Genomic DNA, 23,014 nt, shown 5'->3' with positions numbered 1-23,014 from the left:
CTCTTGTCCTCAGGTTGTGTGTGGTATTGCAGCCCAGTTCCACTGAAGTATATAAAGCAAAGTTGTAATACCACACATGACCTGGGGTAAGGTGTGGAGCTGTACTGGGAGAAAGCAGCTAAGTTTTTTAAAGCCTGCATACTCCCTTTAAAGGGGAAGTCCATTCACTAAATATACCCCTTGGGTATTAAATGGGTGCTCTGGTGAAAATATTTTTCTTTCAAATCACCTGGTGTCAGAAAGTGATGTAGATTTGTAATTTACTTCTATTTTCAAATCTCCAGTCTCCCAGTACTTATCAGCTGCTGTATGTCCTGCAGGAAGTGGTGTATTCTCTCCAGTCTGACACAGTGCTCTCTGCTGCCACCTCTGTCCATGTCAGGAACTGTCCAGAGCAGGAGAGGTTTTCTATGAGGATTTGCTGCTGCTCTGGACAGTTCCTGACATGGACAGAGGTGACAGCAGAGAGCACTGTGTCAGACTGGAGAGAATACACTGATTCCTGTAGGACATACAGCAGCTGATAAGTACTGGAAGACTGGAGATTTTTATATAGAGGTAAATTACAAATAAATATTACTTTCTGAAATCAGTTGATTTGAAAGACGATTATTTTTACCAGAGTACCCCTTTAAATATATGTTCTCAGGGGTGTATAAGCACATGCACCCTCCTCGATCTCTTAAGCAGGGGTCCCATGTCTTCGCTTAGAATGTTACGGCTGCTCCGCTCACTGTCTATGTGACCCCTGCTGCAGCACTGGCCGTCCCATAGCGGGTCTGGCCGATCACCTCTTACCCTGTGGACAGCGGATACGTGTTGGTGGTCAGACACTGCCACACCTTCCCACAGGTGTTTTTGGGTTATTACAGCACCTTCACTTTAATTAAGCTGAGCTGCAGTACCAGACACAACCTATAGGCAGGTGTGGCGCTGTTTCTAGAAGGAAGCAATCACGTATTTCTAATAAAGTATATCCCCTTTAAATTAGCCATAGTGCTATATTCCTAAGGAGATTTATTGCAGCATCACAACCCAAAGCACAATGTGGTAGCGGCCATATGCTCCTCTCCGAGCCTGGATCCCCCATGTGCCGCCATATGGATCAACGCCTCAGCACATTCCCACTTGGCGTCTCCATGTTACGCAGCATCAGGGCTGCACGTTATCATCTCCGCATTGTGTCGCTGTGTATTATACTTCATAGCCGGCAGCAGAGAATTCCTCAAGTGCAATAATCTGCAGAGAAAACCTACAACAGAGTCTGGGAGAAAGTGACCCCCACAGTGCAAGCACCTGCAGGGGGCGACGGTGCTGACAGAGGGCCAGCCAGATGCATTATAGTGCATAGATCTATAGGGCTTCAATCCGGCCCTATTTACAAGACCTCCATTTCCTGCCAGAGAATAAGAACATTCTTCTTTCCTTCTATAAGTCCTACAGACAAGATACTGCTCACAGCTGGTGGTTTGTTACAGTTTCATCCACTCACAATTCTCTCATACATCTTTACTGCGCTGAGGAATTGCAAAACCCTGTGAGGACAGGAGAGGGCGCTGTGCTGCTAAGGTGCTCTGCTCCAGACTGGAAGCATTGCAGGGGTAGCTGCTGCATCTCCTTCACAGTGTGGTCCTGCTCCCAGCTGAGGAGTCAGTGTAGACAATGCTCTGTGAGCTCTACAGCCTGGACTCCAGACTGATACATTGTACATAGCTAGTCCTGTCTATAGACAATGCTCTGTGAGCTCTACAGCCTGGACTCCAGACTGATACATTGTACATAGCTAGTCCTGTCCATAGACAATGCTCTGTGAGCTCCAGACTAATACATTGTACATAGCTAGTCCTGTCTATAGACAAGGCTCTGTAAGCTCTACAGCCTGGACTCCAGACTGATACATTGTACATAGCTAGTCCTGTCTATAGACAATGCTCTGTGAGCTCTACAGCCTGGACTCCAGACTGATACATTGTACATAGCTAGTCCTGTCTATAGACAATGCTCTGTGAGCTCCAGACTAATACATTGTACATAGCTAGTCCTGTCTATAGACAATGCTCTGCGAGCTCTACAGCCTGGACCCCAGACTGATACATTGTACATAGCTAGTCCTGTCTATAGACAATGCTCTGTGAGCTCCAGACTAATACATTGTACATAGCTAGTCCTGTCTATAGACAATGCTCTGTGAGCTCTACAGCCTGGATTCCAGACTGATACATTGTACATAGCTAGTCCTGTCTATAGACAATGCTCTGTAAGCTCCAGACTGATACATTGTACATAGCTAGTCCTGTCTATAGACAATGCTCTGTGAGCTCCAGACTAATACATTGTACATAGCTAGTCATGTCTATAGACAATGCTCTGTGAGCTCCAGACTAATACATTGTACATAGCTAGTCCTGTTCCCAGCTGAGTAGTGATACAATGGTATCCAGCCTAGACAATGCTCTGTGAGCTCAACAAATTAGAGTTGTGCTCTTTGTGTCTGGTCCAGAACGGATACAACTGTAACAAACCCTCAGCTGTGAGATGTATGAGCTCAGGGAGAGTTCCCATATGGCGACTAAGCTGCAGATACCCCCTGACATGAAGGTTGCGGCCCCCAGGAGGGGTATATAACCAGTATACGGGCTCCAGAGGGCGATGACAATGACCACAACAGACACGGTACTGAAATCACGTTTATTATCTCATGTAGCACCAAATGAAAAATATACAAAACCCGGTGAATACAAAAAGATTCCTAGAATCCTGATTCTGCCCCCATGAGGGGGTATTGTGCACGATGGGGGAGGGGACGGGGGCAATGTGACAACTGTGAGATACAGGAACCCAGGCACAAGATATACAATCAGCAGCTTATCGTATAGGACTCCCCTCCAATCACAATCCAGGACAGGTAACCCACCAATCACAGCCCACGCTGGAGGAGCTTCACGTGTACTACTGCCATGGAACTGAGGGGGCGCCACTGTGTTACTGAAGGGGACTGACATCAATATAGCGGTAATATGTGCATGGCGGTGTCATGTGACCCCCACCCCCCCAGAGTCAATATTCTCCAGTTACTATACCGTCAATCTGCAATGTGCGGACAATCAGCAGATGTTACACCCAGATGGGCAGATCCCAGAAACTACCACCTGGAGTCTGTGGCGGTATTATACATGGCTACTAGCTGTTAAAGGGCAATTCCAGTCACATATGTCTACTCTCTTACCTACATAGACCAACAGTGGGCAGTATTATAGTAGTTATATTCCTGTATATAGGAGCAGTATTATAGCAGTTATATTCCTGTATATAAGAGCAGTATTATATTAGTTATGTTCCTGTATATAGGAGCAGTATTATAGTAGTTATATTCCTGTATATAGGGAGCAGTATTATAGTAGTTATATCCCTGTATATAGGAGCAGTATTATAGTAGTTATATTCCTGTATATAGGGAGCAGTATTATAGTAGTTATATTCCTGTATATAGGAGCAGTATTATAGTAGTTATATCCCTGTATGTAGGGGGCAGTATTATAGTAGTATATTCCTGTATATAGGAGCAGTATTATAGTAGTTATATTCCTGTATATAGGAGCAGTATTATAGTAGTTATATTCCTGTATATAGGGAGAAGTATTATAGTAGTTATATTCCTGTATATAGGAGCAGTATTATAGCAGTTATATTCCTGTATATAGGAGCAGTATTATAGTAGTTAGATTCCTGTATATAGGAGCAGTATTATAGTAGTTATATTCCTGTATATAGGAGCAGTATTCTAGTAGTTATATTCTTGTATATAGGGAGCAGTATTATAGTAGTTATATTCCTGTATATAGGGGGCAGTATTATAGTAGTTAGATTCCTGTATATAGGGAGAAATATTATAGCAGTTATATTCTTGTATATAGGGGGCAGTATTATAGTAGTTATATTCTTGTATATAGGAGCAGTATTATAGTAGTTATATTCTTGTATATAGGAGCAGTATTATAGTAGTTATATTCCTGTATATAGGAGCAGTATTATAGTAGTTATATTCCTGTATATAGGAGCAGTATTATAGTAGTTATATTCCTGTATATAGGAGCAGTATTATAGTAGTTATATTCCTGTATATAGGGGGCAGTATTATAGTAGTTATATTCCTGTATATAGGGGGCAGTATTATAGTAGTATATCCCTGTATATAGGGGGCAGTATTATAGAAGTAATATTCCTGTATATAGGGGGCAGTATTATAGAAGTAATATTCCTGTATATAGGAGCAGCATTATAGTAGTTATATTTTTGTCAATAGGGGGCAGTATTATAGTAGTTATATTTTTGTCAATAGGGGGCAGTATTATAGTAGTTATATTTTTGTCAATAGGGGGCAGTATTATAGTAGTTATATTTTTGTCAATAGGGGGCAGTACTACAGTACTGAATGCTGGTCTGGTACAGCTAGGTTTGTCAGGACAATAACTGATTTAGCCTAGTGACAACCACTTGGGATTCTCTGGCTCTCTTAGCAGCTCCTTAGAGACATTGATGAGGACAGGACAAAGCTCCTCCCAATGCAAGATTGTGTGACTACCAATACTGACTGGAACTGCCCTTTAGGCTGCGTTCACACTACGTATATTTCAATCAGTATATTTCAGTCAGTATTGCAACCAAAACAAGGAGTGGATTAAAAACACAGAAAGGATCTGTTCACATAATGGTGAAATGGAGTGGATGGCCGTCATATAACAGTAAATAACGGCCATTATTTCAATATAACAGCCATTTTTTTAAAATAACAGCAAATATTTGCCATTAAATGGCGGCCATCCACTCAATTACAGCATTGTGTGAACAGATCCTTTCTGTGTTTTTAATCAACTCCTGGTTTTGGTTGCAATACTGACTGAAATATACATATACTGACTGAAATATACATATACTGACTGAAATATATATATACTGACTGAAATATACATATACTGACTGAAATATACTGACTGAAATATACATATACTGACTGAAATATACATATACTGACTGAAATATACATATACTGACTGAAATATACATATACTGACTGAAATATACGTAGTGTGAATGCAGCTCAAGGTTATAAATAGTCACCAAGTGATTCCTAGACAAAGGCACAAGACTGCAGCCGGATTACTTAGCTTCATGTCATAGAGATCACAGGAGACTCTGGGTATCTGCCCATATTTCCCGTAAGGTCGTTCACCTCCAAATAAACACAGATGACACAATGATGTCAGAGCTCATCCATTATAATCTGTGATGTCAGAATTCATCTATTACAGGCAGCGACATCAGAGTTCATTATGAATAAAGCAACACATGCAGCCACCATACATGATGTGGGGAAAGTGACTCATCATGGTCATACGTATTGTGGCCATTACATTAGCGGACTTCAATAACTGACCAATCAGCTTCCAGGGACAAAGACATCTCCTATGGAACTGTGAACATGTAGTCATCTCCAGGGTTCAAATTAGGGCATATCCAGCTGTGAGTGCTGCAATCTATGGCAATCTCTTCCCGATAGGTGGCAATGAGCTCCCCCCCCCCCCCCCCCCCCAATATTAGCCGACATCTCAAGGAGTCATGTATGGGTATGGGTGAACCGCAGGTTGCATGTGGTACTCCAGCACAGTTCTAGTCAATGATGCCGAGTTGCAATACCAGACACAACCTATAGATGGGCATGGTGCTGTCTCTGCAACCAAGAAGCCATGGTAACTAATCTGGAAAAACACCAAGATCTTTACTATCCAGGTGTCTGTCCCTGCGTTGAGGATACGATGGAGAGGCTGATCTGGTGTTCCCATAGGTGGTTGTGGTGGGCAGCACATACAATAGTTATTGCTCTGAGGATGGGTGATGGTGGCCATACATTCCCACCACCCTGAACCTCATTGATGAATCTGTAGACAGGGATGGGGGAGTCCTACAGCTAGTGAGGAGCCATAGGTCCCATAAGGTCTCTCTAGGATGATGCCCACCCCTATTGGCTGATTAGGAGATGCAGCCATGACACAAACAACATGGCAGCCCTTACAATATATAAGATATTGGACATTAGGTTGGGTGGCCCACGTATAGTTAGAATGGAAGAAGATGGAAGAGATGGGTCTCAACCTGTGGCTCTCCTGCTGTTGTAAATCTACAATTCCCAGTAATCCCAGACTGCAGCTTACTGGGAATTGAAGTATTAGAAGAGCTGACGGGTGGAGATCATGTACAACAAGACATGAGGCTCTATCATGGGAACCTACAAGCCACCTTAGATGCCGAAGTGACTATGAAACCCACAGAGAAGGATCCAGATGCATCGCAAAGGTCAGTGAAGGTCACCCAAAATAATCTTATATTATCATGTGTGAGGCGTATGGAGACTTGGATGTCTGATGATGGGATCTGGGGACTGGAGTCTAACATATCTGGGGGCTCTCAGGTCAGGCACCTATGAAATGCATCTTTGGCCATGACCCCTTATTTACAGCCCTTGGATGATCCGTGCCTGAGGGTTTGGGGTTTTTGCCTGCCTGGATATTGCTTTTCCTTATTGCTGTCCTACCAACACACAAAGCACAGGACCTGCAGAGCATCGCTCCGGAAGAACATTGCACCAAACCAAAAGAGTTCCCATATAAATAGTATATTGGTTATTTTTAACAATATAATCCCCATCCCACCACCCAAAAAAACATTCCCGAAGCGATACACATAGATGATGAACAGTCCACCTCTCCCTATGTACAGGCTCTCTAGGCCGACAGACACAGTGTACAGAAGAGGCACAATCACGTGTGGTTCAGTCGTGAGCAGAACAATGGCACGTTACACAGCACTGAAGATGCCACCACAATCTACCGCCACTCATGGGTATATACAGGACTATTACACTCTTTATTAAAAAAAAAAAAAAAAAAAAAAAAAAGGGCTACAACAAAATGGCTGCCACCACCATCATATGGTATGAGAACTGAAGACATGCTGCTAAGATGGCGGCGAATGATACGTCCAGCTTATGGGTGGAGGAGGGATATATAGACAGTCATGGCCGCCAACTCCTCCCACCGCAAAACATTTTGGTTCCACGTTTTCTTCCCATCTGTACAAATCTGCCTGATCTTCTCACAGGGAAAACAACTATGATTCATGCACATGAGGGAACATGCGGCTGTCAAGATGTTCTTGGCTATACAGCCTGCAAGCCGGGATAAAGGAAAGCGTATGTTCTTTCAGCGCCATTTTACAGTTTTTATACAGGAAACAAAAACATCTACATAAATACATTACTTGTCCTGTACTGAGTTACCGCCTGTATTATACCCCAGAGCTGCACTCACTATTCTGCTGGTGGGGTCACTGTGTACATCAGGGATGGGGAACCTTCGGCCCTACAGCTGTTGCAAAACTTTAATTCCCATCATGCCTGGGCAGCCCTGGTGTACATACATTACTGATCCTGAGTTACATCCGGTATTAGGCCATGTTCACACAGCGTACATTTAGCAATCATTGAATAGCGCCCGCACAAACATGTCAGTTTACACAATGGCTCCGGCCGCACGCTCCATTGTATGCAGCAGTGAATTGGGATGTGGGCGCACACAGATGTGCCCGCATCTGAATTCACCAGAAATGAAGATCATCCGGCCATTACTGCAGTATGATGATCCTCAGTAATACTGGCCGTTCTGTGACCCAGCTGGGTCACAGAGCGGCCGTTGTTATATGCAGTGGGAACATGGCCTTATACTCCAGAGCTGCACTCACTATTCTGGATCCAGCAAAATAGCGAGTGCAGCTCTGGAGTATAATACAGGATGTAACTCAGGATCAGTAATGTAATGTATGTACACAGTGACCTCACCAGCAGAATAGTGAGCGCAGCTCTGGAGTATAATACAGGATGTAACTCAGGATCAGTAATGTATGTACACAGTGACCTCACCAGCAGAATGAGTGCAGCTCTGGAGTATAATACAGGATGTAACTCAGGATCAGTAATGTAATGTATGTACACAGTGACCTCACCAGCAGAATAGTGAGCGCAGCTCTGGAGTATAATACAGGATGTAACTCAGGATCAGTAATGTATGTACACAGTGACCTCACCAGCAGAATGAGTGCAGCTCTGGAGTATAATACAGGATGTAACTCAGGATCAGTAATGTAATGTATGTACACAGTGACCTCACCAGCAGAATAGTGAGCGCAGCTCTGGAGTATAATACAGGATGTAACTCAGGATCAGCAATGTTATGTATGTATATACTGACCTCACCAGCAGAATAGTGAGTGCAGCTCTGGAGTATAATACAGGATCAGTAATGTATGTATACAGCATCACATTCTATGAAACCAATAAAGGATGGGGCAGTATATCTATGAGTTACAGCCATATAATATACAATCTTGGCAGATATATACTGCACATGTGACAGTGACATGTAGCTGGAGGTGACCCCATACATTAGGACACATGGCACTTTGCAGATGTGTAACGTGAAGCTCCTGTGCCCCACAATGGAAAAATAAAATCTAACAGCGCCCCCGCCTGCCATGTGTCATCATGATAGTGCGGTCCTGAAAGCTGCACTGCTGGCACCAGGTAACATGTAATATAAGCTGGGGTGCTCATACTGTCAGCCTCGAGTTCCCCCTCTCTCAGCCACCATGGTGGGATTTAAAAAGTGATATTTGTGACACACTTTACTTCTGCTGCAAACACAACAAAATGGCTGCCTGCAAAATACAATGAGACGATTGTGCCGGGTCCTTGTGAGACTAGTGCTTCCCCATTATCTTCTATACTGCTGTGCGACACTACCGCGTGCTATACGTCTATCCCAGGTGCCGTCTGTGTCTCGGGGGATATATGTGGGGCCAGTGAATGTGATTTGTCTGCATCCATGTTTGTGGGACCCTCTCAATGTGATATAAACCACAACCCCAGCCTGAAAGCAAGAGAGCGAGACTTGTAGTTTTACAACAGTTGCGCCAGGAGTTGCAGACCATTGGGTTTACGGGCTGACCATGGAGAATCCCCATTACATCTAGTCCTATGCATTGTAGCTGTGTATAGGTAAGGCTTTCCATATGGAAGAATCTGGAAACCCTGCTCAGGATCCATAGGCTCGTACACCATTATATAAACACCACCATACACGCCACAACCATAATATACAATACAGGCAGTCATGTGCTCATAGTAAGTATTACTGGCTCTCCAATCACAGTAGTAGCAGCAATCGCACCTGGTTGGGTGGTCTCCTCTTTTATGGGGCAGAGGTCTTTCCCTATCTTCTCACGTCCTCCTTAACCATCTGAGGTCACCCCTGCCCGGGCCTATCGCCACCTTTGTCTCCCGTCCTGAACAGGATCCACCCAGGGGACGGCTACTTTTCCCATTTGCTTTCTTACACGTCCTCCATACACTCCAGACCTAGGAGCAGATAATGGAACCAGTGTTGGCTTTAAAGCCCCCATTGGTATTGCCAGTCAACCTATTGTTCATAAGACATTGTTGAATGGCAAGGTCTGCCCCAGACAAGACAGCAGCAGGACCTTCGGTTGCCCATCTCTGCTCTTGAGAGTCTCTTCTTACAACACACACACCAGAGAGTCTTCTGCTCACCACGTGCCCCTAGACCCTCAATGTGTCATTAACATCTCACAGTGTGGCCTACAGTATTGGAGAACGTCATCTGGGGCCACCAGTGGTCTCCTTCCCAGACCATCTCTCCTGCCAGTGTCTCTATTCTCCTTGCCCCACAAGACATTGAAGAGCCTCTGACCATCAGGTGATCCCCCAGTGTCTCCTACGTTGTGAGAAGGAGGTCACACTGTGGTCTCATACTCGGTAACTTCCTGTGAGGTCCCTACAGTCCTGTACTGAACACGGGGGGTGGCTGGGGAAGAATATTCCAGGGCCAAAATAGTCTTTCTTAATCGGCGGTCTATGAAATGGGCATCCCAGGCTGGATATTTCTTGCGTGGAAGATCTATACGTATGACGGGTCCCTGGGCCCGAGGAGCACGCGTTACTGGGGTGGCAGGGATGCTAGACCGGACTTGGAAGACGGGAACACAACTATCCCTGTCACCAGGCACCAAGTCTCTGTCTTGCTCTGTAGTCCGTGGTAGAGTACGAGGAAGGCTCTCCGTACACTCCACTTCAGGAACCCTAGATGTCTCGGGACCCTCAGTGAAGACACAACTGCTGCTCGAGGGGCCAAACATCGGACCATTGGGATGGAGAAGACTGTAGTATAGGAGCATGAAGAAGACACCAAGAGCAAAGCTGCAGAGGACAGAGCAAACAATGAGGAGGGCGTAGAAGTCGCTGAGCATATAATCGGGCCGATAATAATACCACAGCGCCGTGAGGACTGCGTTCTCGGACAGCACGATAATGTAATAGGTGGTCATTCTACAGCGAGTCCGACCCTCACGCACATTGAACCAGCAGAAGATGTAGATGATCCCCAGCACCATGTTGTAGATGATCTCCTCCCAGCGAGACATGCAGAAGTCCGTCTCTCCTTGGATAATCCAAAAAGTCATGAGACACCAGTGAGTGACAATGAAGATACCGAAGTACAGGTGGAAGACAGAGGCAAAGAGGGAGAATGCCAAAGCGCGGGCAGCGATGGTGAAGAGGTGCCACAGTATCTGCACCACCGCCCCCTTGTAGGACATGGGCATCTTATCGTCACGGGAATCCCTCAGAACCTTTTGGTAAGAGGCGATCATCCAGGCGAGAGACAGGAGAGAAGCAGTGGCAGAAAGACCTGAGCACGGAGAGACACAAGGGAGAAGAACAAAGAGGAGTCAGAGGAGAAGTCACCGAAACACAGAGGAACCCAAGCCCCACCACCAGCTACAAGACCAAGATTATGGAACCAGACTATTCCCGAGCTCCATCTTTACCAGCTATAGCCCCTTCTTCCACTGCTGTTTAACATGAAGGTTCTGGGCTGTAGGAAGAACATGCGAGAACGGGGAGAACATGCAAGCTGCATACAGATGGTTTCACTCAAACATATGGTCTAACCACGCTGCGGGGGCACTGTGCCCGGGTATATGGTGGAAGGCACAAAAAACAGTTATAAAATACATAGTATGCGAGTCCTCCGAGGCGGAGCGGCCACACAAGCCTTAAGCTGCCCCCCACCACCACCACCCCCTCCACATACACGAGCACTTGGCTCGGCTGAGCATTCGTGTGTTCTAAATAGAGAAGCTGGGGAGCCGCTACCAGACTGCTCAGACAGCGGCTTACCTCCTTGAGTTCTCCAGGATTAGAAATACAGAATTATTATCTTCCAAAAACAGTGCCACACCTATCCTCGTTTTGCCATTTCCTTCAATAAAACTAAGCTGCAATACCACCCAAAACCTGAGGATTGGAGTGGCGCTGTTTCTGGAAAAGAGCAGCTATGTTTTTCTAAGCCTGGACATCCCCTTTAACATACAATACACATGAGATGGTCAGCTGGTCCCTCTGTAATTATCAGGTTTGGCCAATAATTATTATATATATATATATATATATATATATATATATATATATATAGTCCTTTGGTGCTCAATGCCAGGTGTCAGCCGAGGGGAGGTAAAGCCAACCTCAATGGTCTCTAGACTAGTTCTCAATCATTCTTCACCATTTACATATCTGGGTTTTGCAGCTTCTGTCCAAACACTTGAGGTGTCCTCTGACATTCTAGAAGCCAGTCATGGTCAGGGGTTCACATACTTTTGGCTGTGGGGTAAATCTGCTATGGATCTTCTGTGCATCAATTATTAATTCCATTTTTATGCAGGTAACAAACACAGCGGCTGAGAGCTGAACCATGGGGAACAAATAGGTCGAGGTGAGGAGGGGTCTGTGGGCGACAGGACTCCCCCTCCCCCCTCTACGGCTACACCTCCGACTGATTACTGTAAATTATTTATCCCAGACAATAAAGGTCAATTATGTAAGAGCTCAGTGCACGTCTCCCGCCAGCCAGGCACTGAAGGAAACCAATGCTGAGAAGTCACTACAGGTCACAGCATGCCCAGCAGGAGTGCAGATACATGCCTTTATATAAGAGAGGTGTCTTAAAGGGGTTGTTCCCCACAAAATAATTTGTTGAAATCGACTGGTCCAACAAGTGCCAGCGATCTGTAATTTACTTCTATTAAAAAAAAAATACATTTCCACTTCCAGTACTTATCAGCTGCTGTATGTCCTGCAGGAAGTGGTGTATTCTCCCCAGTCTGACACAGTGCTCTCTGCTGCCATCTCTGTCCATGTCAGGAACTGTCCAGAGCAGCAGCAAATCCCCATAGAAAACCTCTGCTGCTCTGGACAGTTCCTGACATGGACAGAGGTGGCAGCAGAGAGCACTGTGTCAGACTGGAGAGAATACACCACTTCCTGCAGGACATACAGCAGCTGATAATTACTGGAAGAAATTAGTTATTTTTTATAGATGTAAATAGTAACTCTTTAGCACTTGGTGGCACCAGTTGACACAGCATATAGGAGTTTCTGGACGAGTCTGAACACCAGCGTGCAGCTCTGGATGTGACAAGGGTATACAGAGAGACAATGATGGGAGTGGTAGTGGGGAAGAGCACTTACCCTGTAAAGGCTCCACGTGGCCTTGCTGCACCATGATGCAGAGCTGCAGCACCAGCTGGGGGGCGCTCTTCAGAAAGGTCTCCAGCAGACGGAGCATGCTGATATCTGCGCTCTCAAACATCATGCGCCAGTAGAAATGGCGGCTCTGCTGCTCTGAGTGCCAGCGGCTCTGCAGGCCGAGATACAGCGCTCGCAGGTACCTGGTGAGAGATGGAGGACACGGTGACCAGTATATTACACGGCAGAGAAGCTCATAGGAAGGGATACTATATACACATGTGATATACTACATGTAATATATACTAATAGTACACAGAGACTGTATATACCATGTAATATATACTAATAGTACACAGTGACTGTATATACCATGTAATATATACTAATAGTACACAGTGACTGTATATGATGTGTAATATATACTAATAGTACACAGTGACTGTATATAACATGTAATATATACTAATAGTACACAGTGCCTGTATATAACATGTAATATATACTAATAGTACACAGAGACTGTATATACCATGTAATATATACTAATAGTACACAGTGACTGTATATAAGATGTAATATATTCTAATAGTACACAGTGACTGTATATACCATGTAATATATACTAATAGTACACAGTGACTGTATATGATGTGTAATATATACTAATAGTACACAGTGACTGTATATAACATGTAATATATACTAATAGTACACAGTGACTGTATATAAGATGTAATATATACTAATAGTACACAGTGACTGTATATACCATGTAATATATACTAATAGTACACAGTGACTGTATATGAGGTGTAATATATACTAATAGTACACAGTGACTATATACCATGTAATATATACTAATAGTACACAGTGACTGTATATAACATGTAATATATACTAATAGTACACAGTGACTGTATATAACATGTAATATATACTAATAGTACACAGTGACTGTATATGATGTGTAATATATACTAATAGTACACAGTGACTGTATATAACATGTAATATATACTAATAGTACACAGTGACTGTATATGATGTGTAATATATACTAATAGTACACAGTGACTGTATATAACATGTAATATATACTAATAGTACACAGTGACTGTATATAACATGTAATATATACTAATAGTACACAGTGACTGTATATACAATGTAATATATACTAATAGTACACAGTGACTGTATATACCATGTAATATATACTAATAGTACACAGTGACTGTATATACAATGTAATATATACTAATAGTACACAGTGACTGTATATACCATGTAATATATACTAATAGTACACAGTGACTGTATATGACATGTAACAGTACATCCACCATCACTCCCAGCATCCACCATCACTCCCAGCATCCCCGGTGTAACCAGTGAATGATACCCAGCGTGTAACCAGAGATACCAGTGTAACCAGTGATACCAGTGTAACCAGAGATACCAGTGTAACCAGTGATACCCAGTGTAACCAGTGATACCAGTGTAACCAGTGATTGATACCCGGTGTAACCAGTGATACCAGTGTAACCAGTGATGCCCAGTGTAACCAGTGATGCCCAGTGTAACCAGTGATTGATACCCGGTGTAACCAGTGATACCAGTGTAACCAGTGATACCCAGTGTAACCAGTGATACCAGTGTAACCAGTGATACCCGGTGTAACCAGTGATACCCAGTGTAACCAGTGAATGATACCCGGTGTAACCAGTGATACCCAGTGTAACCAGTGAATGATACATAGTACACAGTGACTGTATATAAGATGTAATATATTCTAATAGTACACAGTGACTGTATATACCATGTAATATATACTAATAGTACACAGTGACTGTATATAAGATGTAATATATACTAATAGTACACAGTGACTGTATATAAGATGTAATATATACTAATAGTACACAGTGACTGTATATAACATGTAATATATATTAATAGTACACAGTGACTGTATATAACATGTAATATATACTAATAGTACACAGTGACTGTATATAAGATGTAATATATACTAATAGTACACAGTGCCTGTATATGATGTGTAATATATACTAATAGTACACAGTGACTGTATATACCATGTAATATATACTAATAGTACACAGTGACTGCATATACCATGTAATATATACTAATAGTACACAGTGACTGTATATACCATGTAATATATACTAATAGTACACAGTGACTGTATATACCATGTAATATATACTAATAGTACACAGTGACTATATACCATGTAATATATACTAATAGTACACAGTGACTGTATATACCAGGTAATATATACTAATAGTACACAGTGACTGTATATGATGTGTAATATATACTAATAGTACACAGTGACTGTATATACCATGTAATATATACTAATAGTACACAGTGACTGCATATACCATGTAATATATACTAATAGTACACAGAGACTGTATATACCATGTAATATATACTAATAGTACACAGTGACTGTATATGATGTGTAATATATACTAATAGTACACAGTGACTGTATATGATGTGTAATATATACTAATAGTACACAGTGACTGCATATACCATGTAATATATACTAATAGTACACAGTGACTGTATATAACATGTAATATATACTAATAGTACACAGTGACTGTATATACAATGTAATATATACTAATAGTACACAGTGACTGTATATACCATGTAATATATACTAATAGTACACAGTGACTGTATATAACATGTAATATATACTAATAGTACACAGTGACTGTATATACCATGTAATATATACTAATAGTACACAGTGACTGTATATGAGGTGTAATATATACTAATAGTACACAGTGACTATATACCATGTAATATATACTAATAGTACACAGTGACTGTATATGAGGTGTAATATATACTAATAGTACACAGTGACTGTATATACCATGTAATATATACTAATAGTACACAGTGACTGTATATAACATGTAATATATACTAATAGTACACAGTGACTGTATATAACATGTAATATATACTAATAGTACACAGTGACTGTATATACCATGTAATATATACTAATAGTACACAGTGACTGTATATAACATGTAATATATACTAATAGTACACAGTGACTGTATATAACATGTAATATATACTAATAGTACACAGTGACTGTATATAACATGTAATATATACTAATAGTACACAGTGACTGTATATACCATGTAATATATACTAATAGTACACAGTGACTGTATATAACATGTAACAGTACATCCACCATCACTCCCAGCATCCCCGGTGTAACCAGTGAATGATACCCAGCGTGTAACCAGAGATACCAGTGTAACCAGTGATACCCAGTGTAACCAGTGATACCAGTGTAACCAGTGATTGATACCCGGTGTAACCAGTGATACCAGTGTAACCAGTGATACCCAGTGTAACCAGTGATACCAGTGTAACCAGTGATACCCAGTGTAACCAGTGATACCCAGTGTAACCAGTGATACCCAGTGTAACCAGTGATACCCAGTGTAACCAGTGATACCAGTGTAACCAGTGATTGATACCCGGTGTAACCAGTGATACCAGTGTAACCAGTGATACCCAGTGTAACCAGTGATACCAGTGTAACCAGTGATACCCAGTGTAACCAGTGATACCCAGTGTAACCAGTGATACCCAGTGTAACCAGTGATACCAGTGTAACCAGTGATTGATACCCGGTGTAACCAGTGATACCAGTGTAACCAGTGATGCCCAGTGTAACCAGTGATTGATACCCGGTGTAACCAGTGATACCAGTGTAACCAGTGATACCCAGTGTAACCAGTGATACCCGGTGTAACCAGTGATACCCGGTGTAACCAGTGATACCCAGTGTAACCAGTGAATGATACCCAGTGTAACCAGTGATACCAGTGTAACCAGTGAATGATACCCATTGTAACCAGTGATACCAGTGTAACCAGTGATGCCCGGTGTAACCAGTGATACCAGTGTAACCAGTGAATGATACCCGAAGTAACCAGTGATACCAGTGTAACCAGTGAATGATACCCATTGTAACCAGTGATACCCGGTGTAACCAGTGATACCAGTGTAACCAGTGATACCAGTGTAACCAGTGATACCCAGTGTAACCAGTGATACCAGTGTAACCAGTGAATGATACCCGGTGTAACCAGTGATACCAGTGTAACCAGTGAATGATACCCGGTGTAACCAGTGATACCAGTGTAACCAGTGAATGATACCCGGTGTAACCAGTGATACCCAGTGTAACCAGTGATACCAGTGTAACCAGTGAATGATACCCGGTGTAACCAGTGATACCCAGTGTAACCTGTGAATGATGCCCGGTGTAACCTGTGATGCCTATGGAGATGTGGGCACAGTAGCTGCTGGGTGTTATTCCCAGGTTTGTACATACAGATAATCAGTTACAGAACAGAGTTTTGGAGTTTGGTGTTACTGTACTGACACAGCGTACTGATACTGTACTGACACAGCGTACTGATACTGTACTGACAGCGTACTGATACTGTACTGACAGCGTACTGATACTGTACTGACACAGCGTACTGATACTGTACTGACAGCGTACTGATACTGTACTGACAGCGTACTGATACTGTACTGACACAGCGTACTGATACTGTACTGACACAGCGTACTGATACTGTACTGACAGCGTACTGATACTGTACTGACATATCTGCTGTGCCCTGTACCACTAGTGACCCCAGTGATATCTGCTGTGCCAGCTATGCCCAGTGATCTGTTCTATCCAGTAAGACCAGGGATGCCCAGAATGAGAAATGATATTCAGTGTAATCATAGATGCCCAGTGATGGCCGGTAATGGCTGCTGTGCCCAGTGATGGCCGGTAATGGCTGCTGTGCCCAGTGATGGCCGGTAATGGCTGCTGTGCCCAGTGATGCCCGGTAATGGCTGCTGTACCCAGTGATGCCCGGTAATGGCTGCTGTGGCCAGTGATGCCCGGTAATGGCTGCTGTGGCCAGTCTGTGCCCAGTGATGGCCGGTAATGGCTGCTGTGCCCAGTGATGCCCGGTAATGGCTGCTGTACCCAGTGATGCCCGGTAATGGCTGCTGTGGCCAGTGATGCCCGGTAATGGCTGCTGCCTGTGCCCAGTGATGCCCGGTAATGGCTGCTGTGCCCAGTGATGCCCGGTAAAGGCTGCTGTGCCCAGTGATGCCCGGTAATGGCTGCTGTGCCCAGTGATGCCCGGTAATGGCTGCTGCCTGTGGCCAGTGATGCCCGGTAAAGGCTGCTGTGGCCAGTGATGCCCGGTAATGGCTGCTGTGCCCAGTGATGCCCGGTAATGGCTGCTGTGCCCAGTGATGCCCGGTAATGGCTGCTGTGCCCAGGGATGCCCGGTAATCGCTGCTGTGCCCAGTGATGCCCGGTAATGGCTGCTGTACCCAGTGATGCCCGGTAATGGCTGCTGTGCCCAGTGATGCCCGGTAATGGCTGCTGCCTGTGCCCAGTGATGGCCGGTAATGGCTGCTGTGCCCAGTGATGGTCGGTAATGGCTGCTGTGCCCAGTGATGCCCGGTAATGGCTGCTGCCTGTGCCCAGTGATGCCCGGTAATGGCTGCTGTGCCCAGTGATGCCCGGTAATGGCTGCTGCCTGTGCCCAGTGATGGCCGGTAATGGCTGCTGTGCCCAGTGATGCCCGGTAATGGCTGCTGTGCCCAGTGATGCCCGGTAATGGCTGCTGCCTGTGCCCAGTGATGGCCGGTAATGGCTGCTGTGCCCAGTGATGCCCGGTAATGGCTGCTGCCTGTGCCCAGTGATGGCCGGTAATGGCTGCTGTGCCCAGTGATGCCCGGTAATGGCTGCTGCCTGTGCCCAGTGATGCCCGGTAATGGCTGCTGTGCCCAGTGATGCCCGGTAATGGCTGCTGTGCCCAGTGATGCCCGGTAATGGCTGCTGTGCCCAGGGATGTCCGGTAATGGCTGCTGTGCCCAGTGATGCCCGGTACTGGCTGCTGTGCCCAGTGATGCCCCGTGCCCCGGTTAACCCTCTCACCTCCACACCTGTCCGAGCTGCAGCAGGTGGATGGAGCCCTGCAGGAACCAGGCGCAGAGGCGGCAGCAGGGGCGGGTGGTGCCCGGTGAGGAGCCCCGGTCGGTGACCGCCCAGCTGAAGCTCAGGCTCTGGGTGAGCAGGGAGGGCAGCAGCACGAGCAGCACGGTGGGCCAGAAGCACGAGAGCCGGTGCCGCTGCAGGTAATCCGCCGCCAGCCACAGGTCGGACGCTCCATCCGAGAAGAAGACGAGCAGCGCGGCCACCACCCACAGCCCGTCCCGGAGAGAGTAGCGGGGACACCGGGGAGCCACCCGGGTACCGTCCGACTCCGCCGCCATGATGGGAGGAGCCGACTTCCGGGGACACACCCGGGGCTGACTACTCCCTTACCGGAGGGCGACAAATCCATCTACCGGGGGAGGGGGCGGCATCGCCGGGAGCCATGGTTACCGCCGCTCCCCGGGCTCCGCAGCCGTTATAAGCGGGAAGCGACCGTCATGTGACCGTTATCCGGAATCAGAGAATTGCAACAATGTATCACAATGTATCTGGTGTAACCCCGCCCCCAGCCAGCATTAACCCCCTCCTGCCCGCCTGGATCTATAACCCCGCCGTCCTTGTAATAGACCGGATTATCCCCCCGGGGACCCCGGCCCCTCCGCCATCATTGTGTCTATGGGACGTAGTGACGGCCGCTGTCCGGGGTGCTGAACTCTGACGGCGGGGACCGGATCTGTATCATCTGCCTCTTGTCCTGGGACCGATCTGTATCATCCACCTCCTGTCCTGGGACCGATCTGTATCATCTGCCTCCTCTCCCGGGGACCGATCTATATCATCCGCCTCCTGTCCCGGGGACCGATCTGTATCATCCACCTCCTGTCCTGGGGACCCGATCTGTATCATCCGCCTCTTGTCCTGGGGACCCGATCTGTATCATCCGCCTCTTGTCCCAGGGACCCGATCTGTATCATCTGCCTCCTGTCCCGGGGACCCGATCCGTATCATCTGCCTCCTGTCCCGGGGACCCGATCCGTATCATCTGCCTCCTGTCCCGGGGACCCGATCCGTATCATCTGCCTCCTGTCCCCAGGGACCCGATCCGTATCATCCGCCTCCTGTCCCGGGAACCGATCCGTATCATATCATCCGCCTCCTTTCCCGGGGACCGATCTGCATCATCCGCCTCCTGTCCCGGGGACCGATCCGTATAATCCGCCTCCTGTCCCGTGGACCGATCTGTATCATCTGCCTCCTCTCCCGGGGACCGATCCGTATCATCCGCGTCCTGTCCCGGGGACCGATCTGTATCATCCGCCTCCTGTCCCGGGGACCGATCTGTATCATCTGCCTCCTGTCTCGGGGACCAATCTATATCATCCACCTCCTGTCCCGGGGACCGATCTGTATCATCTGCCTCCTGTCCCGGGGACCGATCTGTATCATCCACCTCCTGTCCCGGGGACCAATCTATATCATCCACCTCCTGTCCCGGGGACCCGATCCGTAGCATCTGCCTCCTGTCCCCAGGGACCCGATCCGTATCATCCGCCTCCTGTCCCGGGGACCGATCCGTGTCATATCATCCGCCTCCTATCCCGGGTACCGATCTGCATCATCCGCCTCCTGTCCCGGGGACCGATCCGTATAATCCGCCTCCTGTCCCGGGGACCGATCCGTATCATCTGCTTCCTGTCCCGGGGACCAATCTATATCATCCACCTCCTGTCCCGGGGACCAATCTGTATCATCTGCCTCCTCTCCCGGGGACCGATCCGTATCATCTGCTTCCTGTCCCGGGGACCAATCTATATCATCCACCTCCTGTCCCGGGGACCAATCTGTATCATCTGCCTCCTGTCCCGGGGACCAATCTATATCATCCACCTCCTGTCCCGGGGACCCGATCTGTATCATCTGCCTCCTGTCCCGGGGACCGATCTGTATCATCCGCCTCCTGTCCCGGGGACCCGATCTGTATCATCCGCCTCCTGTCCCGGGAACCGATCTGTATCATCCGCCTCCTGTCCCAGGGACCCGATCTGTATCACCCGCCTCCTGTCCCGGGGACCCGATCTGTATCATCCGCCTCCTGTCCCGGGGACCCGATCTGTATCATCTGCCTCCTGTCCCGGGGACCTGATCTGTATCATCTGCCTCCTGTTCCGGGGACCGATCTGTATCATCCGCCTCCTGTCCCGGGGACCCGATCTGTGTCATCCGCCTCCTGTCCCGGGGACCCATCTGTATCATCTGCCTCCTGTCCCGGGGACCCATCTGTATCATCCGCCTCCTGTCCCGGGGACCAATCTATATCATCCACCTCCTGTCCCGGGGACCCGATCCGTACCATCTGCCTCCATTCCCAGGGACCGATCTGTATCATCTGCCTTCTGTCCCGGGGACCCGATCTGTATCATCTGCCTCCCCTGGGACCGATCTGTATCATCTGCCTCCTGTCCCGGGGACCCGATCCGTATCATCTGCCTCCTGTCCCCAGGGACCCGATCTGTATCATCTGCCTCCTGTCCCAGGGACCCGATCCGTATCATCTGCCTCCTGTCCCCGGGGACCCCATCCGTATCATCCGCCTCCTGTCCCGGGTAACGATCCGTATCATATCATACGCCTCCTATCCCGGGGACTGATCTGTATCATCCGCCTCCTGTCCCGGGTAACGATCCGTATCATATCATCCGCCTCCTATCCCGGGGACTGATCTGTATCATCCGCCTCCTGTCCCGGGGACAGGAGGGGGGGGGTGATGGGTACGCGCACTGTACAGTGATAATATTGGGGGTCACACTGACTGTACAGTGATAATATTGGGGGTCACACTGACTGTACAGTGATATTGGGGTCACACTGACTGTACAGTGATAATATTGGGGGTCACACTGACTGTACAGTGATATTGGGGTCACACTGACTGTACAGTGATAATATTGGGGTCACACTTACTGTACAGTGATATTGGGGTCACACTGTACAGTGATAATATTGGGGTCACACTGACTGTACAGTGATAATATTGGGGGTCACACTGACTGTACAGTGATATTGGGGTCACACTGACTGTACAGTGATAATATTGGGGTCACACTTACTGTACAGTGATATTGGGGTCACACTGACTGTACAGTGATAATATTGGGGTCACACTGACTGTACAGTGATATTGGGGTCACACTGACTGTACAGTGATAATATTGGGGTCACACTGACTGTACAGTGATATTGGGGTCACACTTACTGTACAGTGATAATATTGGGGTCACACTGACTGTACAGTGAGTGGGGGAGGGGGGCACCCCGTTGCGTTGTCTGGCTCCTTACCGTTCCCAGTATAACTCGTCAGACTCCAGTCACAATACGCGGAGCGGGTAAAGTGATAATTATAGGGATTGCAGCAGGCGGAGGGAAGGCTCCCAATTACTGAATCACTGCTCATCCCTTATTATCATGTGATGTCGCAGCGGGGGGGGGGGAGGCAGCATGCAATCCTGATCATCAGTCACATCCCCAGAAAACTGGGGGGTTTATTCCCTCCAAATACGCAGGAGGTAGGGGGTCACACTATACGCCCAAATCTTAAATGGGTTGTGCAAGATTAGAAAAAATACAACTGCTTTCTTGCAGAAACAGCGCCACCCCTGTGTGTGGTATAACAAGTCAGCTCCACTCACTTTAATGGGACTGAGCTAGAAAACCGCATCAAAACTAATGACAGGAGAGGTGCTGTTTCTGAAGCGAAGCCGCCATGTTTTTCTAAGCCTAGATATCCCCTTAAGGGTACAAACACACACACTGTATACGCAGCAGATTTGATGGTGTGTTCAGTTATTTAGATCTAATCTGCTGTGTATTTGCTGCGTATTTGCTGCGTATCGCAGCAGTAAATACGCTGCGTATAAGGTGTGTGTGAGAAAGTACAAAAAATTACCTGCATGCAGAGGGGGTGCAGGAACATAATAAAGAAAGCATACTTACCCCTCCCTGTGCCTCCGCAGTGCTGCCTTACTGATCTCTGGTCTTCTGCTATCCGGCTGATGTACAGCCCTGACAGGCAATCAGTGAGATGGGGGACACAGCTGCAGTCACTGACTGGCTGAGCAGGCAATCAGTGAGATGGGGGGCACAGCTGCAGTCACTGACTGGCTGAGCAGGCAATCCATCAGCCGGGCCGTGACCTTGCAGCAGCAGGAGACGGAACTATGACGTACCAGAAAGCTGGCCGAAAATGATACCTGGTGGCTGTCCGAGAGCGGCCATACAGGTAAGTATATTTTCTTCATTATATTCCCCAC

General features: G+C 46.5%; 1 protein-coding gene across 2 annotated transcripts; it reads right to left on the bottom strand.

The window, feature by feature from the left end:
* Positions 1-9,155: 9,155 nt before the first annotated feature.
* Positions 9,156-19,215, bottom strand: XKR7 (XK related 7). Of its 2 annotated transcripts, none has more exons than XM_069953762.1 (3): positions 19,098-19,215; positions 12,653-12,852; positions 9,156-10,814 (listed from the first exon to the last, which is right to left on the bottom strand). In XM_069953762.1, the coding sequence occupies exons 1-3, from the start codon at positions 19,136-19,138 to the stop codon at positions 9,862-9,864; spliced, it is 1,194 nt and encodes a 397-aa protein (XP_069809863.1). In that variant the 5' UTR covers positions 19,139-19,215; the 3' UTR covers positions 9,156-9,861. The 2 variants fall into 2 exon arrangements, with proteins under 2 accessions (XP_069809863.1, XP_069809862.1); XM_069953761.1 differs by having other exon boundaries at positions 18,708-19,186.
* Positions 19,216-23,014: the final 3,799 nt, after the last annotated feature.

Source organism: Dendropsophus ebraccatus, chromosome 14, assembly GCF_027789765.1.
Source record: "Dendropsophus ebraccatus isolate aDenEbr1 chromosome 14, aDenEbr1.pat, whole genome shotgun sequence".
Classification (NCBI taxonomy): Eukaryota; Metazoa; Chordata; class Amphibia; order Anura; family Hylidae; genus Dendropsophus; species Dendropsophus ebraccatus.
This window is presented reverse-complemented; position numbering and strand designations above follow the sequence as displayed.